This window comes from Mustela putorius, unplaced genomic scaffold, assembly GCF_011764305.1.
Source record: "Mustela putorius furo isolate JIRA1106 unplaced genomic scaffold, ASM1176430v1.1 tig00000596_pilon_pilon_pilon, whole genome shotgun sequence".
Lineage (NCBI taxonomy): Eukaryota > Metazoa > Chordata > Mammalia > Carnivora > Mustelidae > Mustela > Mustela putorius.
The window spans coordinates 13,548,818-13,567,981 of NW_025421428.1; the positions used below are offsets into that span (position 1 = coordinate 13,548,818).

Genomic DNA, 19,164 nt, shown 5'->3' on the forward strand with positions numbered 1-19,164 from the left:
TGAGCACACCGGACATTTCGCCGGCTGCGCCCCTCCCTCCAGCACAACTTTTCCTAGCGCTGACCTCCTGTCTTCGTGTGGGGCACTTGTCATATTCGACATGGGAGACACTCTCGGTGCGCTCACGTTACATGAAGTCCGTGGTTTCCATGAGGGGTCCCTCTTGGTGTTGTACACCCCATGGGTTTGGGTGCCAGACGGCATCAGACAGAGGAGTTTCACTGCCCCCCAGGATCCCAGGTGCTCTGCCTGTCCCTCCCTCCTCCCCAGCCAGGGAGGTGATTGATGAGCTCTGAGCTCTTCAGGTCTCCCGAGCTATGCCTTTTCCAGAAAACCACAGATTTTATTTATGTATCGGAAAGGGGAGGACCAGAGGGAGAGAGAATCTCAAGCAGACGCCCCGCGGAGTACAGAGCCCATGTGGAGATCCAGACCTGAGCCCCCCAGGCGCCCCACACACCTGATTTTCTTGATGGACCTTCTCCTATAATATTCTGGCTCCTTGCTAATGTTTTTCAAGCTGTCAGGTAGTTATTTTTCTTTAAAATGCATGTCACACGATCGACGCCTCTTTATCTCCTACCAGGACAATCGAAGCTCTTCACACTTGGGATCATCCATACATTTCGGGCTTACACTTGCCATCCTAGATCCTGATTTCTGTTCGCATCAATTGTTGAGCTTTCTAGTTCCATCAAACTAATCATTCTGCTGTGACCCTTTGTGTGCTCCCCTGCACTCACCGTGACTTTCTTTTCCCCTGCCTCGCTATTAAAGGCACCGGCCGCCATCTCTTCTGTCCCCGCTTTTTCTCATTGTGTGTTCCTCCTGCGATGACACTTGTGAGTCTGGGGTCACCCTTTGGTGGCATTTGGGTATTTTAGCATCTCGTCTGCTTGCCGCAGCAGCCTCCAGATGACCAGCGACCCTGTCCCCCTGTGTCCGAGTCGCGTTGGTGTCCCAGTTTCCCTCGCGAGCCACAGCTGGAGGGCTGCTCCTTTGCATGTTCCCTTCTTGCCTTAGAGCTGGGGAAGGGGGGGCCGCTGGGGACACAGCACAGACCAGCTGAGGCTGTGTGCAGCTGTCCCTACAGTACTGGAGAGCCTTAGGGAGGTGTCGTCTGCTAAAGCCAGGGGGAATGTCATCATCTGCCTGGAGACAGGGAGGGGACAGGGGCAGAGAGTGAGAAAGAGGAGCGTCAGGCCCAGAACCCTGGGCTTCCGGAGGGCTCTGCTCCCTGACGGAGCACAGGGGAGGTGACATTCTGGTAGGAAAGATCCTGGCTGAGCTGAGTAGCGCGGGGAATAAGGAATCAGGGAGTTCTGGGACTGAGCAAGGCAGGAGGGCAGGTGAGTCCTCCTCCCTCAGGTGTGCCTCCGCTCCCTGAGTCGCAGCTTCCTCACCTGTGGCAGGAGAATCCCAGGAGCTCCTACCACATTGCTCTGCAGACTGGGAGGAAGCCTCTGGAACAGTGCTCTGGAGAGGAGTGGGCTATGGTGGTTATCCTGCCCGTCCTCAGAATGTCCCTTCCTGCAACCCCCACCCCCCCACACACACACACAAGAGGGACACCATGTCACGGCCCAGACTTCTTGGGGCGCAGCCGCTTAGGCACCTAGGGGCACTCAGTCAGCATCCATAGGCCACGGAGGGGTCCTACGATCTGGGAGATGGGGAACCCACGTTGGGTGGGATCGCAGGGGGCTGCCAGGGGTGGGGGGTAGCGTTCTGCGGGCGGAGGGCGGCACGGTCCCGCCCACGCCTGGTTCCACCATGACGGTGGTGGGCGGAGCAGGGGTCTGGGCTCTGAGTTCCACCTGGGACCGGGCTTGGTGCTCACAGACAGGGCCAGGGGCGGGGCCGAGATCAGGGGCGGGGCGGGGCGGGGTCGAGCCCGGGGGCGGGGCCGGGCTTGCTGGGACCGGCCTGGACCGTGCGGGTCTGGGAACGCCCGCCTCTCCACCCGGTGGGTCGTCCGGGACCAAGGGTTTCCTCTCCAGGCCCTGGTTCTTGCTCCCCTCGCTCCGTCGGGCGGTGGGGAGTCGGGCCCACCGCAGCCGCCCCCGTCCGCGCCCGGGAAGCCGAGGGGAAGGTCGCGGAGAGGCAGGGGCCCTGCCGGCGGCAAAAGGATGCGAGGAGGTCGCCAGGGTCGCGGGGCCGAGGCCGAGACGCCGCGGACACTGGCCGGTCACTGGCGTCCGCCGGAGCCCGAGGGGCCGTGGTCTGGATGTGGAGCAGCGCGCCCGAGGCCGGGCAGGGGCTCCCATAGCCTCGGGCCGCGACGGGCAGTCGGGAGCTTCCCCGGACCAGGCAGGCTGGGCGTCCCCGAGGTCCGAGGTCCGGATCCCGGTCCCTCGGAGATTGGGGCCCCTGCGAGCGGCCCTCTGCACCCGCCGCTGCCTCTCCCTGCACTAGGGTGCTCAGGCCGCGCGAGCGTCCCTGCGGCCAGGGCGTGGTGGGCCGACGGCCAGGCGGTGCGGTGGGGGCCGCCCCCGCAGTGCTCTGAGGTCCAGGACTGCGCGTGTCTCCGCCCTGGGCCGACAGGTGTTTGAGGGTGAGGGGGAGCATCGCAGAGAGCAGCACCCCCCCAGCATGGGGGACAAGGGCGCGGCCCTGGAGCATGTCTGGGTGTAGCTGTCATGGGTTGTGGTGCTCAGGCTCGCTGTGCCCCCAAATACTCCCCCCTCATTAGTGTTTACTGTGAGCCAGGGCTCTGCTCCTGCCCCTGACCCTCAGGAAAGCTGGGTGGTGAGTGGGCCTCTCATTTACTGGTGGAAAACTGGTTGAGGGAGCTCTGGGTCACCCTCTGGGTCACAAGGCAGGAAGGACCCCCCCCCAGTGGACCCCGGGGTCCAGGTCCTTTCAGCAGCAGCTCCTGCCTCCTGCTTGTGCCCTCAGCCTCCTTTATGGCCCTTTGTCCCTTTTCTCCTCCAAAAATGCATTCACACGGGCGCCCGGGGGGCTCCGTGGGTTACGCCGCTGCCTTCGGCTCAGGTCATGATCTCAGGGTCCTGGGATCGAGTCCCGCATCGGGCTCTCTGCTCAGCGGGGAGCCTGCTTCCTCCTCTCTCTCTCTGCCTACTTGTGATCTCTCTCTGTCAAATAAATAAATAAAATCTTTTAAAAAAAAATGGATTCACGGCATTGATACAGCAAACCACACGGGAATAGTCATGACCCACGTACACCCCTGGGGTGGGGGCTGCAGTCAGGGCGAGGACTTCACGCATCTGCCCACGAGGTCCTCATGCCCCAGGAACTTGCTGTGGAACCCAAAGCAAAAGAAATAGAGAAAAAAAAAATCAAACTTCCTTACAACTTACACCCATTGACAAGTCCTTAGGACAGGCAGAGCGACCTTCCTCTGGGACCTGAGCCGCCCCAGTGGACATGTTCGCTAGAGGCGGAAGGCAGCCTTAGTTTGACACTAGCCCGACCCCCAGGATGCTGTAAAAGTCCCCTTGGAGATATGTGTTGTCGGTCATCCCCTAAGCATATGACCCGAGGATGTACATCTGAAGGGTCTCACGACAGGTTTTACTGGACCCGAGGCGGTGAGCTCTTCCTAGCCGGAGCTCGTCCCTCCAGGTCCTGGGAACCTTGCTTCCAAATTCCTTACAGACTCACCCTCGTCCTAAGGTGCCCCTCACCTAAAACTATAGAATCAGTCTCTCCTCGTGACCACAGTGCAGCTCTTTCTGCCCTCGGGGCCTGTCCCCGAGCTTTAATAAAACTACCTTTCTTGAGCCTACGACATCTCAAGAACTCTTTCCAGACCGTTCACCCCAGAACCCCATTTCGCAGTGTCCTGCGCTGTCCAGGTTGACCTCAGGCTGCAGGGACCAGCGTGCTACCTGCTCTGGGACTCTTGAGGACCAAGGGCTCTGCTGCTGGTCCCCACAGCCCTGTGGTTCCCGCCACTTCTGGCTCATGACTGACCCCATGCAGACCTGAAGACTGAGTTCAGGTCTTTTTGAGAACGCTGGGGAACGATCCCCCTTCTCGGATTCCCTACAGCCCTTATCCCTTTACTCCACCAGTGTTTTTAAAGACTTGGTAAGTACCAGAAGGCCTGGGACTGGGAGGGACAGCTGCCACAGGGAGCCAGGTGAGAAGGTGACCTTGGAGACATGAATGGAGAGCCCCCCGGGGTGTGAAGATGAGGGAGGCAGGCGTGCCAAGAGAGGACCAGTTTGGGGGACGGCTCCCCCGTGATCAGCTGGGCATGTGAGGGGAGAGCGGGAGGGCAAGGGGCTGAGCGAGGGAGCCAGTCTGAGAGAGAGAGGCAGGAAGGGGACCTGGAGGGCCGTGGAGAGGGCGGGCAAGGCGGCAGGCGGTCAGCCGGGTGTGGGGCGACCAGGCTGCTTTGTGGGCGGCTCCCACGACGTCCTCAGCTCCTTCACCCTCAGACCCTGCACCCTGGAGCACAGACAGTGCCGTGCCCCGGAGTCCTGGGAAATGGCAGGGCTCCGGCTCCGGCGCTCCTCTCCTGCGGCGGTCTCAGGGAGCAGTGGGGTCGCTCAGAATTACAAGCCTGACCTCCACTCCGTCTGGACTGGGCCTGCCTCTGAATAACCTAGGGTTTCTCTTCCCGGAGCTCAGAGGCCAGCGTTCTGTTGATGGCACTTACTGTATCTTTTAAAGAATTATTTGTTTGAGGGGGGGAAGGGCAGAAAGGGAGGGAGAGAAAATCCTCAGCAGACTCCTGCTGAGCCCATGACCTGAGCTGAGACCAAGAGTTGGACGCGTAACCTACTGAGTCATCCAGGAGCCCCAGGATGACCTTATTGTCATAGCTTTATCAGGGTGTCATTTGCACGCCATAACTAGCACCTCTTCGAACGGCGCTGCTCCCTCATTTGTAGGCAGTTCACAGAGCTGTGTCCTGAATCGTGGAATGTTCCCCAGAATTCCCCGGTGCCCACCTGCTCCAACACTCCCTGTTCCAACCCACCCCAGGCGACCACTTTCTGTCCCTGGAGCTTCCCCTTTCCTGGACTTTTCATATCGATGGAGTCTTCGACCACGTGACCTGTCGCAGCTGCCTCCTCTGTCTGTGAGAGCGTGTTTTCAAGGTCCCGCCGTGCCGGAGCGGGCTCCCCATGCTTGTTTTCTTGCTGAGTCATTCCACTGTATGGACGCACCATGGACGCACCAAGACGAGGACTCGTCTTCTTTGTTGAATTTTAAGAATTCCTTAATTTGGGATACCTGGTCCTCATTAGAGGGCTGGTTTGCAAATGTTTTTTTTTTTTTCCTCATTTGTTGCCTGTCTTTGAATTTTCATCATGAGGTTTTTGACTGCAAAAGTTTGAATTTTTATGAACTCTATGTATTCTCTGTGCTTCGGTGTCATGTGTAAGAAATCTCTGCTTGCCCCGGTGACAGAAATGTAGTCCTTTGTTTTCTTCTAAAAGCTTTCCGGGGGCACTTGGTTGGCTCATTAGGGTAAGTGTCTGCCTTCGGGTCAGGTCATGATCTCGGGGTCCTGGGATGGGGCCCCAGGCTGGGCTCCCTGCTCGGTGGGGAGCCTGCGTCTCCCTCGGCCTCGGCCCCTCCTCCCACTTGTGCTCTCTCCACCCCCCCCCCCAATGAAGAAATAAAACTGTCGTGCCCTCGGGCGGTCTCGCTGGCTTGTGCTCGTCCTAGCCTCCTGTACCAGCTGTTGTCTCGTGATCCCACCCCTCACTGACCGCGTCCCTCACGACACTGAAGTAGGATTTTGGAAACTCCAAGTGCAGCCGTTGAGTGGACACTTGCCCCTTCAGCCGTGGCGGCGCTCGCCCGTGTGCTCTGGGGCCAGGCTGCAGGGCGCGAGCGTGTTTGCGGTGGTCGCGTCTTCGGTGCCGTCCTCTAGTGCTCGTTTGGGCAAGGGCATTCAGACTGCAAGGTAGGGGCGGGCTCGGGGGAAAGAGGCCCTAGGGAGGCCCGCCGAACTCCGGGATCCGTGGGGAACCCCGGGCCATGTGCTGGGAACACGGAGCCGCCCGCCCTCTCCCTGTGAGCAGGAGGGAAGCCAGTCGTGGATCAGGTCGTCCCGATTCGATTCCGGCAGAAGGCTCCAGCCACCTGCCAGCAGGAGGCAGCCTCGATGGGAGCCGACATGCAGCCCACAGGAGGGAAGTGGGCAGGCTGCCAGGAGCAGAGTGGAGGGACCCGGGTCCCTCTGCTGCTTCGCAGGAAAAACAAAATGCTGCTCCCTTTGCACTGTGGCCTTCCTCCTGATAACACTAGTCTTGGTCCTCTTTGGGCAAGAAACGTGTGCCGCCGTCTGGACCTTCCAAGCAGCAACGGCAGAGCTGTCCCCCACCCCAGCGCCCCCACAGTGGTGACACAGCCTGATGAGCTGTCCCTCCGCCCCGACCCTCGCACTGAGGCCCCCCTTGTGAGTGAGCTGTCCTTCCCACTTACATATGGGGAGCCATGTGCTGGGGAGTGCGGAAGGCCAGCGGGCCTGCCATGCTCTTAGCTTCCACATAGAGAAGGTTCTAGAACTATGGAGTAAAGGCCCATGGCTGGAGGATGGGGACATGGCCAGGATTTGCTCCCTGGAGCAGCCTCGGCTGCACTGTCCACATATAGGGTCCCACTTTGGCCACCGCGGGAGGTCACACGGCGCTGTCCACAGTGACAGCCCTCCTGCCACCCCGTGGGTGTGATTTGTCACCCCTGCGCTGGGGTTAATTCCTCCTGGTCCCGCCCAAGCCCCGGCAGCTGCGCCAGGCACACTGGGCTCCCCGCACGGGCCCCAGCTCCTGCTTCTCTGGGGATGGGTGCACAGCCCTCCCAGGTCCCCCCTCCTCAGCAGTGGCCTGTGATGGCTCTTTCCACAGCCCTGGCTTCCCGAGCCTCAGAAGCATGATTCTAGGGATCAGACGAGCAGGGGCCAGGTAAGTGGGGTGAGGGCAGGGTCACAGCCCGGGGCACTGGCTGTGAGCTGGGGGACAGGGGCTGCTGGGCAGGCTCACGCTGCACCTGGGCAATGCGTCGCTGACCGGGGCCTCATCCTCTTCCCCTCGGGGCTGCCCAGAGCAGCCAGGCTGCTTCTGTGGACTTGACGGGGTCACCTGGGTGGGTCTGACCCCCACCCGTCTGGTTTTAGCTTCAACCTCTCTTCTGATGTCCCACCTTCTGGCTCGGGGCTCACCTGTGTGTCCCACAATGACCCCCAGCTCCTGGCCAGCTGCTGCTCTCAAGACCCAGATTTAGTGAAAGGTGTCACCTCCCCCCGCCGCAGCAGGACGCCTGGCAATCTTCCCTGCGTCCTCCCCCTCCCCCCACACTGCTGGGAACAAGTCTTCCTCTCCTGCCTCTCCCTACCTCCCTGTTCCCACAGAGTAGCTCTGCGGGCTCCCTGCCCTGCTCTAGGTGAGGCTCCCTCATCTTTCAGGCAGTTTCCATGCTGTCTCCCTGGCCCCCGCTGCACAGAGCCCATTCTCCTCCTGGAGCCGCAGCGGTTCCCCGGAACATAACCTAGGAGCCCCTCTGTGCTCTGCTCCCGCCCGCCCGTCCTCTCCAGCTCACCTCTCCCACCGCGGCCCTCCACCCTGTGTCCCACCCAGGGGGCTGCGGCCGTCCTGCACGCACTGTACAGGCCCGACTCCGAGGTTTTGCATGCACTGTGCCCTCTGCCAGGACCACTCCCTCTCCCCTGCTTCCTGTCTGTCTTGTGCCCCTTGTGTCGGCCAACGGCTGTGGGTCACAGCCAGCCAGTTTGTGCAGTGACACACATGGTCACTGTCGGGCTGGCGGAAAGGGCTACTTAAGATGGCGAAAGTCCCCGCCACCAGACCTGAACTCGGAGAACAAAGACTCAAGCAGGAATCTGAGACCCCCGCCCCAGGCTCCTGTGGACCAATGGGACCCCGACGAGCAGGCGAGATATCCGAATAAAGGAAACTTGCCAAAAGACCCCCGAGTCCCCCCCAAGACCCCTTAAAAGCCCCCTCCTCCCTGCCCTGGGCGCGACTTCCCCACTCTGCTTTCCTGAGTTGTGGAACCTCGCCCGCGGGTGCCCACCTCCTCCCGGCGCAGCTTTCCTGGCTCCCCTTCACCTGGGCCCTGAAACTTCACCGGAGAGAACCTTTAATAAACCTTGCCTTAGGGACGCTTGGGTGGCTCAGTGGGTTAAAGCCTCTGCCTTCGGCTCAGGTCATGATCCCAGGGTCCTGGGATTGAGCCCAACATCTGACTCTCTGCTCAGCAGGAAGCCTGTCCCCCCCACCCCCCACCCCGCTCTCTCTACCTGCCTCTCTGCCTACTTGTGATCTCTGTCTGTCAAATAAATAAATAAAATCTAATAAATAAATAAATAAATAAACCTTGCCCTACACCCACTTCGCCTGGTGTTGTGTTTATCTCGCCGGAAAAACTTTACAGTCATTGCCCTCAGGGGCCGCACACAAGAACACAGACATGACAAAGTTAGTTCAGAAAAGCCACTAAGTCAAGGGTAGCAACTACAAGGAGCAGCAATCATGAAGCCTGGCGTGGGGAAGGTCTGGTTTCAGGATGCTTTCACTATAATAGTACCGTCGCAGCCTGGACTTGTCAATGGAGTCAAATCCTGTGCCTGAGGGTCAGAAAGCTCCTACATGTTCCGCCTGCCTCTCTGTGGCTCCCCCAGCCGTGCACTGCCCTGTGCTGCTTCCCAGCAGAGGTCGGTTTTACCCAAGGCCAGGAAGACGGGGTGGGTTTTCCCCCACCCAGCTCCCCACCAGTGCTGCAGGAGAGGAGAAAGTTTTCCTCCACCCTCTTAAGTCCCTTCTCTGGGTCTGGAAATGGACAAAAACAGGTGAACAGGTGAAAAGCAGGCAAAGCGTCTTGATTAATTTGTGGGAGCCTCACTCCCAAGACCATGGAGATCAGGAGAGGTGTCTACCTTTTAGACAAAGAAGCAATGGACATGTGAAGAATGGACAAACATTAGGCTTTAGTTGAGGGCTGGTAAATGGCACAGAAGTAACTAGGAGATAAGGGTGAATTTCAGCAGGTTTGTGCATACAGCCTTGGGGGCCCTATATTCCTTGGCTCTGGTGACAGCACTGTCCTCCCTGTGGTCCAGGGATTAAAGATCCTCATGGGACATTCTGACCTGCTTCCGGATAGACGGGCTGATGGCTGGGGATCACAGGGAACTTCCTGCCTGTGCTCTCTGCAAAAGTTCGTTCAACTTCTGTATTTCATGTATTAAGGTGCCATATTTGGAGTTGTGTGTCCTGCCCCTCACTGGCCTGCTGCTGTACTCAGTCTCTTTCTAGTATCCAGAAGATTGAATGTGCTGCTGCGGAGACCTCCCAGCCCTGGGCCAGGCCCTTGTCCAGGGAGGCACCTGCCTCAAGAGAAGGGTTGCCCACGACTTCCCACGCAGGTGTCCCATGCTAAGGGCGGCTGCCCTTCTCTGGAGAGCGGGTGGGAGGGTGCAGGTTGTATTTCAAGATATTGACTTCATTTCCCGAAAATGACTACCCAGTATCGCGATCATATAGGAGAGCCACCTTAGTGTTTTCGGGAAGGTCCATTCTTTTCCCAGAGTGGTCTTACCAACCAAAGTCACTTCCGGACGGTTTACATATAAACAAGAGATTATTCAAGAAGCTCTGCAGCAGAGAACATGAGGTGAACATTTTCAAGACCTCAGAGCGGCAGAGATTTCCCAAAATCAAAGTATAGTAACCATAGGAAGAAGCCAGTCCCTTACCAACGACTGAAATGAAGAACGGATTTTCCTTCTTCCAGTTCTGGATAGTGCACAGATCTGGGGCTCGATCCCCCCTTAGGCAGTTGGAAGGTGGACCTCCCAGGAAAACTGTCCCTGAGATGGCATGACGGCCTGGCCCTCCCTGCTCACGAGAAGGAGAACCCGCCCAAACGGGCAGCAGCCAGGAAGGAGGAGCCTTGTGCCCGCAGGGATGGCGAGCCGGGCTGGTGCTTCCATCCCTGGACGGATCCGGCAGCTCCATTTCCCGCTCAGAGCCTGGAGGACCCACGGCCGCCACGTGAGATCTTCCTGTGCCGAGGAAGGCGTTGTGCCCTCGGCCTCCTGGCTCACGGGAGCACAGCTGGGGATGACCCCACCCTCGCAGCCCCCATCCGCCAGGGGTGCTGGGGTCCCGTCCACGCTGTCCCGTCCACATCTTCGTCCATGTTCTCTGCACAGGAGATGCACGGAGGGCAGGAGAGGGAGCCGTGGGTGGAGAGCCGGCGTGGCAAGTGTGGCACACGCTAGGAGGCCCCTTGAGTGGATAGGGGCCCAATGTCGGGGCCGAGACCCCTGTTCCCGCGGGGACACCCCGGCCTGACCCCAGACACCACACGGCTGCTTCCTCCTGGGCCCGCACACACCAGGGCAAGGCAGAGAGCTGGAAGACACACCACACACGGCCAATGCATCGCTCACCACCCAAGGCCAGAGAAAGCTTTCCCCGGCCTCCGGTCCCAACCAGGCTCCACGTCACTGGGTCCCACAACAACACAGACCAAAAGCATGCAAGCCGGGGGTGGGGGATGGCGGCAGATAGGCACGGGGGGAGCATGCGTCAGGGATGCGGGAGCTCCCGGGGGAGGCTTCTGGCCCAGGAAACCCTCTGGAGGCAGCGCAGGTCCTCCTACCCCCCAGACCGGCAGGTGTCTGGCCCGGGGACCAGCAGCCCTGGGGAGAACGGGAGGACACGGAGGTCCAGGGCAGGTCCCCGGAGAGAAGGGGACGGGCACCCCTGTCTGGGACAACGGTGGGCAGCGCCCTTCCCAGGCCGCAGGGGCACCCAGCACCTAGCAGTGCTCGACCTGGGACTCAGCCCGGAAACTCCGGCGCGGCGGCTCACGCCCGAAGGGAGAGAGCACGGAGAGACAGTGGGGCCAGCTGGGAATGGAACCGCGCTCATGCCCAAGGACATGGATGCCATCCTCGGTCCCGTCCTCAGGAGAGCGCGTCCTGGAGCTCCTGTCCCAGCGTCGTCCGGGGCACGGGACGCGGGAAGCCCCTCCTGAGACGCCCTCCTGCCCCCCTGCTCCTGGGAACACTCAGAATGGTGGGAGGCGGCGGCGGACAGGATCCAGGATGACAGAGGGCCCAGGAGAAGGAAGGGCAGGACGGGGAGGCACAGATGCACGTGCCCGGAGCCACCGTCCAGGGTCCGGGCTGGGACGCCCTCGGACCTCCCTCCAAGCAGGACTCCTGATGGATGCGCCGCACTTCTGTGCGTTCCCGGCCTCCCTCCCAGATTCCGTCCGTCCGTCCGTCCGTCAGTCCGTCCGTCCCGCCCTCCAGACCTTCCTCTTCTTTCCCTCCCTCCTCCCCTCCCCCTCCCCCAGCCCGACTCCCTCCCCCCTCCCTCGCCAGCAGAGGATCTGGGCCCCCAGCTGGGAACTGAGCACGGCGGCTTCATCCGGGAGCAGCCCCCAACCACGGGCTCCCTGTCCCCGTGGCACTCACGGTCACTGTGGGAGCTGACGGGGGACAGTGCTCAGGCTGAGCAGCGGGATGGGCACCAGGAATCCGCTCCGGACCACGGGGCCGGCCGCACCCAGAGTGACAGAACGAGGCTTCGCCCTGCCTCGGGACACAGCGAGTCCTGAAAAGGGAGGCAAAGTCAGGATCGGCTCGACCTGACGCCCTGGGAGTCCTCCTGGCCCCCGGCCCTGGTTCCTCGATGCAACAAAGAGTGCCTCAGGCAGTGTGGACTGGGGGTTTGGGACACAACTGTTCGGCCCCAGGGACGGCTTCGCGGCCAACATCCCCAGGGCCTCTGAGTTTCCCCACGGGCCTCGGAGGTCCTCTGAGCCTTGCGTCGCCCTCCTTGGGAAGCTCTGTCCGGTCGTCTTGCTGTCTCCTGCCTCTTCTGGGAACCTTCAGGGGCCTCCCCCGCCACGGCCGCCCTCGCCAGGACTCCCCTTGCCCCGTGGCGGGACGCCTGCCTCCGGCGCTGGGCCCCCCACAAGCCCGGAGCACTGTGCGAGGCCTGTGCGCTCGCTCGGGGATCCCGAGGCATCTCCCGTGCAGGGCCCTGCACCTCCCTGCGCTGGGTGTCCTCGGACCACCCTGGGAGGCCCGCCGGTGCCCGTAGCACAGGCAGGGAAGCGCGAGGCCAGAAGGTCCAGACGACCTGCTCCCGGTCCCAGCGCGTGCAGCCTGGGCCGAGGGTGCCCCCCAGCAGAGGGGGGCCTGGGCCCGGGGAGCCTGAGGGAGGACGTGGCACAATGAGCCCGAAGGAGGGGAGGGAGCGCCGTGGGGGCCTTGACCTCAGGCCCACTGGGAGACCACGTCCCACCCGCACCGCTCTGTCCCCAGGGCAGGGGGTCGTCAGGATGTCCAGGCTCCCAGGCTGCATGGCTGGCAGCCGCCGGCTGGCACGGGAGGAGGCACGGCTGGGGGAGGAGAGAGCCCTCCGCGGGGAGGAGGGGGCAGGCGCTCCCCCAGCAGCAGGTGCACGAGGGCGTGCGGCGCACGGGCATCCACGGGACGGCAGAGCCGCGCCACACCAAGTGCCCCAAGGCCGAGGCCCAGACCCTCTACAGCATTGGCCACCACACCCTCTTGTCTCCACCGACACCCCCACTGTTCTGTGTCTTGGCCGCCGCACCCTCTTGTCTCCACCGACACCCCCACTGTTCTGTGTCTTGGCCGCCGCACCCTCTTGTCTCCACCGACACCCCCACTGTTCTGTGTCTTGGCCACTTGCTGTCTTTGGACTTGACCTTCGATCCTGCCTTGTCGGAGCGGCTACCCTGCGTGGACTGAGGTGCTAAACAAGGGACAGAGAGAGCTGGGGGGGATCCATGACATCCCTCAGCCAGGGAGGGACCCAGCGTCCACCAGGCCCCAGCTCCCCCGTGGCTCAGCCTGGAGTCCTGCCCCGGCTTCCTCGGAAGCAGGAACCCCCAGCCCCGTGAGTGTGCGCCCCACTCGCCACGCCGGCTGTCCACCCACGGCTCCCTCTCCTGCCCTCCGTGCATCTCCTCTGCAGAGAACAAGGGCGAAGATGTGGACGGGGCAGCGTGGACGGGACCCCAGCACCCCCGGCGGATGGGGGCTACGAGGGGGGGTCATCCCCAGCTGCGCTCCTGGGAGCCGGGAGCCCGAGGACACAACGCCTTCCTCTGGGAAGCCTCAGAGCTCCTCAGGGAGCCTGATGGCTGGCCTCCTGCCCCACTTAGCTTGGGGGGGTAGTCGCTGGCCCCCACTGAGCTGGCTCCACCTCCTGCCTTGTCCCTCCTTGAAGGCGACTGATTCTCTTGCTGTCGAGGTCCCTGGTCTACCACTGAACTATTCCTTGAACTCCCCCAGATCAGGAATCTGGTCCAGCCCAGGGGCAGGGAAGGGGAAAGTCGACCCCTAGAAGAAGAGGGGGCTTGCTTGGGCCCCAGCTGTGAATCCAAGGGCATAACCTCAGGGTCCAGGTCTACATCTCCTCGGCCCCAAGACGTGGGAAGTCTTTGTCAACAGCCTCACGTGGCTGGTCCCCTGTGAGGGCCTACCTGCTCCGCACCGTGGGGACAGCAGCTCCCCGCGGTCAGGCAGGTGTGCTGAGCCCCTCTGAGGTGGATTTTTATCCGCAGCCTCTGAAGCTACTTCCCTGGGTCTGCCCCATTCCTGGCAGATCAGTCAATGGCCCCACTGGGAAGGCGGGCACCACCTTGAGCCTGGGGATAGGGACACTACACCCCCCAGGCTCGAGTCAGGTCACCAGGGCAAGTCCATGACCAGGCAACGTGAGTGTGGGTTCGCGGCCGGACTCTGTGAGTCTGGTTCCCTCCAAGGATCCTGCAGGTAAGGGCTCCTTCGTGCAAGCCCGGCTCCTGCCCACAGCCTGGGCCACGTTTAGAGCCCCGGGGGGACATGTGAGGACAGCCCGTGTTTGTGCCGTGGGCAGTGCTGCGACAGAGCCACTCGTGCTGACCACGAGCCCTGGGCAGCGAGGCTCTGGCTGGTGATTTCAGTCCCGTCTCCAGGAACTGGAGGAGGATTCTGGGCCGAACCTATGCCCGTCTCAGTCCCTGCTTACGGGACCCAATGCCTCTCTCAAGACGGCCTGGGGAAAGGGTCACCCAGGCCTCAGGACGATCCAAGGGCCTTGGGGAGCTCTCTGGAGGAAGGAAGTTCCGCCTGCTGCAGGCCCTGTACCCCTGGGCTCTCATGACCCCCCCCCCATGGCAATCCTGAAAGCTGATCTGTCCCCAGCCCCACTTTCCAGGGGCTCCGAGGAGCCAGACCACTTGCCTGTAGCCGTGCCTCACATGCTCACGGGTCACCTGGGTCCCATGGCCTCACTGCTCGGCTCCTGCTCAGGGACCTGGGGTCGGGCACTGACTGCTGGGTCTGACCTTGTCGTCCCCCTCAGAGCCGCATCCTCTAAGGGACGCACGGGAGGATCCAGCCCGACTGGCGTAGCCTCGCGACCATCCACTGCACATACGTGTCTCCCCTTCCACTTCTCTGGTTGGAGGGGGCTCCCCAGTAGCCTGCAAGTTGGCGTGCACTGCCCCTTGACTCCACGGGAGAGCGGCCCGGTGTCAGGGCTGTGTCTGTGCCGAGGGGGGTGGCAGCAGAGAGGAGCTGTCATCCGCGGTGACGCGCAGCCTGAGAGGGAGCCGGGGGTGTCCCTCGGTGGGCCCAGGAGAGCCCGTAAGGCTGCTGCACGCACGCACGGTCACATTCATCCCGAGGACGGGTCCCTGCCCCACTCTGCGCCGCACACGCACACACACCTTGATGTCCTTGGTCCCTCCTGCCGGCTGTCCCCACCCTCTGTCATCTCATCCGCTTACTTCTTGATAGCAAACACGTTCGTCCGATGGCGGCGTTCTGTGGCCGGAGCTGCTCATTCAGGATGTCAGCGTCGGAGCTCCCTTTCCAGACGACGGGGGCAGCCACGGGGTCAGGACAGGGACATCGTTCCTCCTGCACCCCAGGAGGCAGCCTGTGAGCCGGCTGGAGGGTCAACACACCAAGGACCCCGGTGCCCGCCGCCCCGACCCGGGACACCCCCGCCCCCGCCCCCACCCCTTCAGGAAACCACAGGGACGCCCGCCTTCCAGAAGGACTTTACACCTGCAAGAAACCAATGAGATGCAAACCCATACTCAGCCCTGTGCAGCCCTCCCCGCTCTCAGCCAGCCCGGACCCTGCAGGACCTGAGTGGGAGCTGGGCTTCCCCGGCAGGGAGGGGGGAGGCCCCCTCCCTCGGTCTCTGGTGGGGACGGGGACCGAAAGCGGGAAGCGCCGCCCGGAGAGGGACCAAAGCACAGGGAATGATCTTCGGGCCCCGAATCCAGATCTCGGCAGCAGGGACAGGAGCACGATCCACAATGCACGCGCCGGCCGAGTTTTCAACAAACCCGTCCTCAGCGTCTGCCTTGAATTTCCGTGAGTTTCTGGAAGGGAGGTGACGGGAGGGAACACATCCAGTAAATTTACTCACGAGGGGTCAGCACCTTGGGCCAGGGGAAAGCATCCTGAAAAACACACAGCGGGACGTGGCTTTGCAGGAGGAGGCGGCGCCCCGTGGGGCTGGAGAGCTGATGCTGGGGACCAAGCTTCTGGGTCCTTCCAGGAGGAGCCGACCCCACGGGCTGCACCCCCGTGTGTCCCACACACATGTCCAAGCGGAGGCTGACCAGCGGCTGCGCTCACACCGCGTCTCATCCTGAGGCCCCATCACGGGGGTCCCGCCCCGGGCGCTACACACAACCGGCCTTGGTCTCGTGGGGCTCATGAATCTCGTCCCCGTGCACACAGGTTCACAGCAGCAGCTTCTCAGAGGCTGACGGGGGGAAGCAGCCCAAACGTCCATCAACAAACAAACGAGACGCCGTCTGTCCACACAATGGAATACGATTCAGCCATAAAAAGGAATGAAGTCCAGGGGCACCTGGGCGGCTCAGTGGGTTAAGCCTCTGTCTTCTGTACAGGTCATGATCCCAGGGTCCTGGTATCGAGCCCCGCATCGGGCTCTCTGCTCAGTGGGGAGCCTGCTCCCCCCCCTCTCTCTGCCTACCTTTCTGCCTGCTTGTAACCTCCCTGTCAAATAAATAAATAAAATATTAAAAAAAAAAAAAAAGGAATGAAGTCCTGATAGATGCTACAGGAAAGGAATCTCGAAAAACCGGGCTCGGTGAGAGAAATGAGACCGAAGGTCCGCATTCTGTAGTCCCACTTCTGTGACGCGTCCGGAGGTGGTCACTCGTGGGGAGGAGCGCAGGCTGGTGGGTGCTGGGGTGGGAGGGAGGAGGGAGGGGGAGGGGCTGCTTAATGGGCTCGGGGTCTTTCTGGGGGTCACAAGAACGTCCTGCAGCAAGAGAAGGATGGCAGCCACGCGACAGCGTCAACGCGCTCGAAGCCACGGAGTCAGGTGCTTCAAACGTTCGGTTTTCTGTTATATGAATTCCATCCTAACTACACCTATTTATTTATTTTTTTTAAAGATTTTATTTATTTATTTGACAGAGAGAGATCACAAGTAGGCAGAGAGGCAGGCAGAGAGAGAGGAGGAAGCAGGCTCCCCGCTGAGCAGAGAGCCCGATGCGGGGCTCGATCCCAGGACCCTGAGATCATGACCTGAGCCGAAGGCAGCGGCTTAACCCACTGAGCCACCCAGGCACCCCTCTAATTTACTTTTTATTTCTTGTCTTTTAACCTAAGTAATTAAATCAGTTTACTCCTGGGGTGCCTGGGTGGCTCAGTGGGTTAAGTGTCTGCCTTCAGCTCAGTTCATGATCCCGTGGTCCTGGGATTGAGCCCCACTTGGGCTTCCCTGCCTGCGGGGAGTCTGCTTCTCTCTCCCCCTCTGCCCCTCCACCCTGCTCATGCTCTCTCTCTCTTAAATAAATACAATCTTTAAAAAAAAAAAATCAGCTCATTTCTCTGAGCTCAGCCCAACTCCAACGCCCCGTCCGCTTGCTTTCCTCCCAGTTCCTGAGCGACCTTTGACAATTACTTGAGGACAACAGTTTTTATTGTATTATTATTATTATTTGCAACAACTGAAGAAAGTTAATGTTGCCTGTGGTGCTGTTCTTTTGTTTAGGATATTAAGATTTATTCTATAGTGAGTTAATATTCGTGGACATTTCTAATTGCGACCACCCTGAGTATTTGAAAATTTGTAGCACCCACTCTCGGTATACGTCACACTGCATGGGTGACCCTGTCCCTTTAGGGGTCGGGATTACTGTGTCCAGCTGATCTGAATGAAGAGACATGAAGAGCTTGAAGGCCATTCAGCCCATCTCCTCTTGCGTTTTGCATGATACACTCTTCGGTGGACAGTCGCTGGGAATGCCGCTTGTTGTCATAGGAAGCTGTCTTACACTGCTTCAATTTTACTGCTGTGATGACCTATTTTTCTCCCATTCTGAGCTTGTCTGACATATTTTAGAATTATTTTATTTTTAAGTGACTTCCACACCCAGTGGGGGCTCGAACTCACAACCCTGAGATCAGGAGTCACATGCTCCACGGACTGAGCCAGCCGGGCACCCCTGGCCTGCTATTTTTCAATCCTTCTGTTGACTCACTATTGCTTCTGCAAGGTCATTTTTCTACTTTGGGCTTCCTTTACAGAGGTGATTGGCTTTTGCGTGTTTTTTTATTCTTGAAGAAATATTTGAGCAAATTCACTGGCACATGTTCTTCAAGTGCACCTGTCCCTGGCTCTCTCCTTTGCACCGGGTGGTATCTCTACACAGATCTCACGCAAATTCCCACGTGGAAACTCATGATAGAGTAAGGTTCTTCCCCGCACGGGTCACGGAAGCAGGATGAGACAGGATTATCTTTCAGAGCAACAGGATTTTCCTTATAACCGAGGGCTGGGTGTGTAGCTTCAGCTTTTACACCCCCGAGTCGGAGAGAACAGGAAGATGTGAGTCTCGGAGCAATGTCGCTGTCACCCCACCCCCACAGAGGTGCTCCAGCCAGGTGGTTGAGTCTTTGTCCCCATGCCGCACTCCGCTTCCCAGGCCCAAACTCCCACACGGGCTCCAGCTGCCATGCTGCCCCTCATATTCCCGGAGCTGACACAGGCTTTGCATCTGCCTCTCGGAGCGGGGACTTACGGATCCTCCCAGAGAGTGACGACCAAGGACATCGGCTCCTCACTGCATTTTGCTCCCGTTCGATTCCTGCTGGCTTCTGCGCTGTCAGGGGCTGTGTGGGTCGGGACGCCAATGCCTCCTACTTACAACAAGATCGTCTTGTTTTCTGCTTTTATTTTCCTCGCTGGCTTTGGTGCCTTCAGAAAGAAGAAATACCAGCTTCGTGCTGACTTCTTCAGGGTGGACGTGCCCTAATCTCTTAATCCCCTTACCGCTCAGCCCCACAGACTTGTCATCCACAGCTTGCCACGGACAGCCAAGCCTGATGTAGAAATTTGCGCCAAGAGCGCTGGCCGCCAGCCTCTGCTCAGGAGGCATCATCCTCTTCAAAGCATCCTGGCCCTCCCCCTGAACCCTGAGCAGGTTGCATTTCGGTGCCCACTGGAAGTTGGGTGCAGCCGCGGGACTGGTTTGGGCCAGTGAAATGGGAGAACATGTGGCGCTTGCAGACAAAAGCTTTCAGATCCCACGTGGAGTCTGCCTGTTTTCTTAACTGGTGAACTTTACCAGTTGAGCAGACCAGTTTCAGGTTCCCTGCAAAAGCACGAGGAGCCGGCTTCCTCATCGCTACATCCATCTTGCCTTCCTATCTCTAGACCTGCAAGCGGAGTCGGACCCCAGCAGGCCCCGAGTACCCAATTACAAGGTCAAAACAGGAAGGTCGAACTCACTAAGGGAACAGAAACATTTGCTACTTTATACTGGGAAAAAAAAATCAGCAAAGTATGTGGGAACTGATCCTGGAAGTGCTTGGCCAAAAGGACAGATGCAACCCCAGACTGGCTGGCGCGTGCGACCCGACCAAGGTCCGACGTGCTAGCTAGGGAACTAGGACGGATTCAGTGCTCGCCTCTGCTGCCCACACAAAGCCTGGAGTCCACTGAGGTCTGCACTAAGGTAAGTGAAGCTCCCAGACATCCCCGGGAACAACAGAAAGGTCAGATCCCCATGGAGAGGTAGATGCGGAGGAGCCCGGTCGTGTCACCTGCTCACCCACCCAACAGATGGTCACGGGAGGATCAGGAAGACACACCTTTGCCACATGCAGAGCTCAGACGCCTTGGAAAAGCA

At 60.1% G+C, this 19,164-nt stretch overlaps 1 protein-coding gene across 2 annotated transcripts; it reads right to left on the bottom strand.

Moving 5' to 3' along the window:
- Positions 1-8,337: 8,337 nt before the first annotated feature.
- On the bottom strand, positions 8,338-15,887 carry LOC123392794. 2 transcript variants are annotated; one of them, XR_006607471.1, is made up of 3 exons: positions 14,767-15,887; positions 9,701-11,573; positions 8,338-9,599 (listed from the first exon to the last, which is right to left on the bottom strand). XR_006607471.1 is itself a non-coding variant. In XM_045082676.1 (3 exons), exon 3 carries the CDS (start codon positions 10,533-10,535, stop codon positions 9,540-9,542), a length of 996 nt encoding a protein of 331 aa, XP_044938611.1. In that variant the 5' UTR covers positions 10,536-11,573; positions 14,767-14,899; positions 15,133-15,887; the 3' UTR covers positions 8,338-9,539. The 2 variants fall into 2 exon arrangements, 1 of the variants encoding a protein (XP_044938611.1); XM_045082676.1 differs by having other exon boundaries at positions 8,338-11,573; positions 14,767-14,899; positions 15,133-15,887.
- Between the last annotated feature and the right edge of the window lie 3,277 nt (positions 15,888-19,164).

Bases quoted from the DNA above. Each gene is read 5' to 3' on its own strand.
- LOC123392794 (XM_045082676.1), bottom strand. From the start codon at position 10,535: ATGCTCCCCCCGTGCCTATCTGCCGCCATCCCCCACCCCCGGCTTGCA.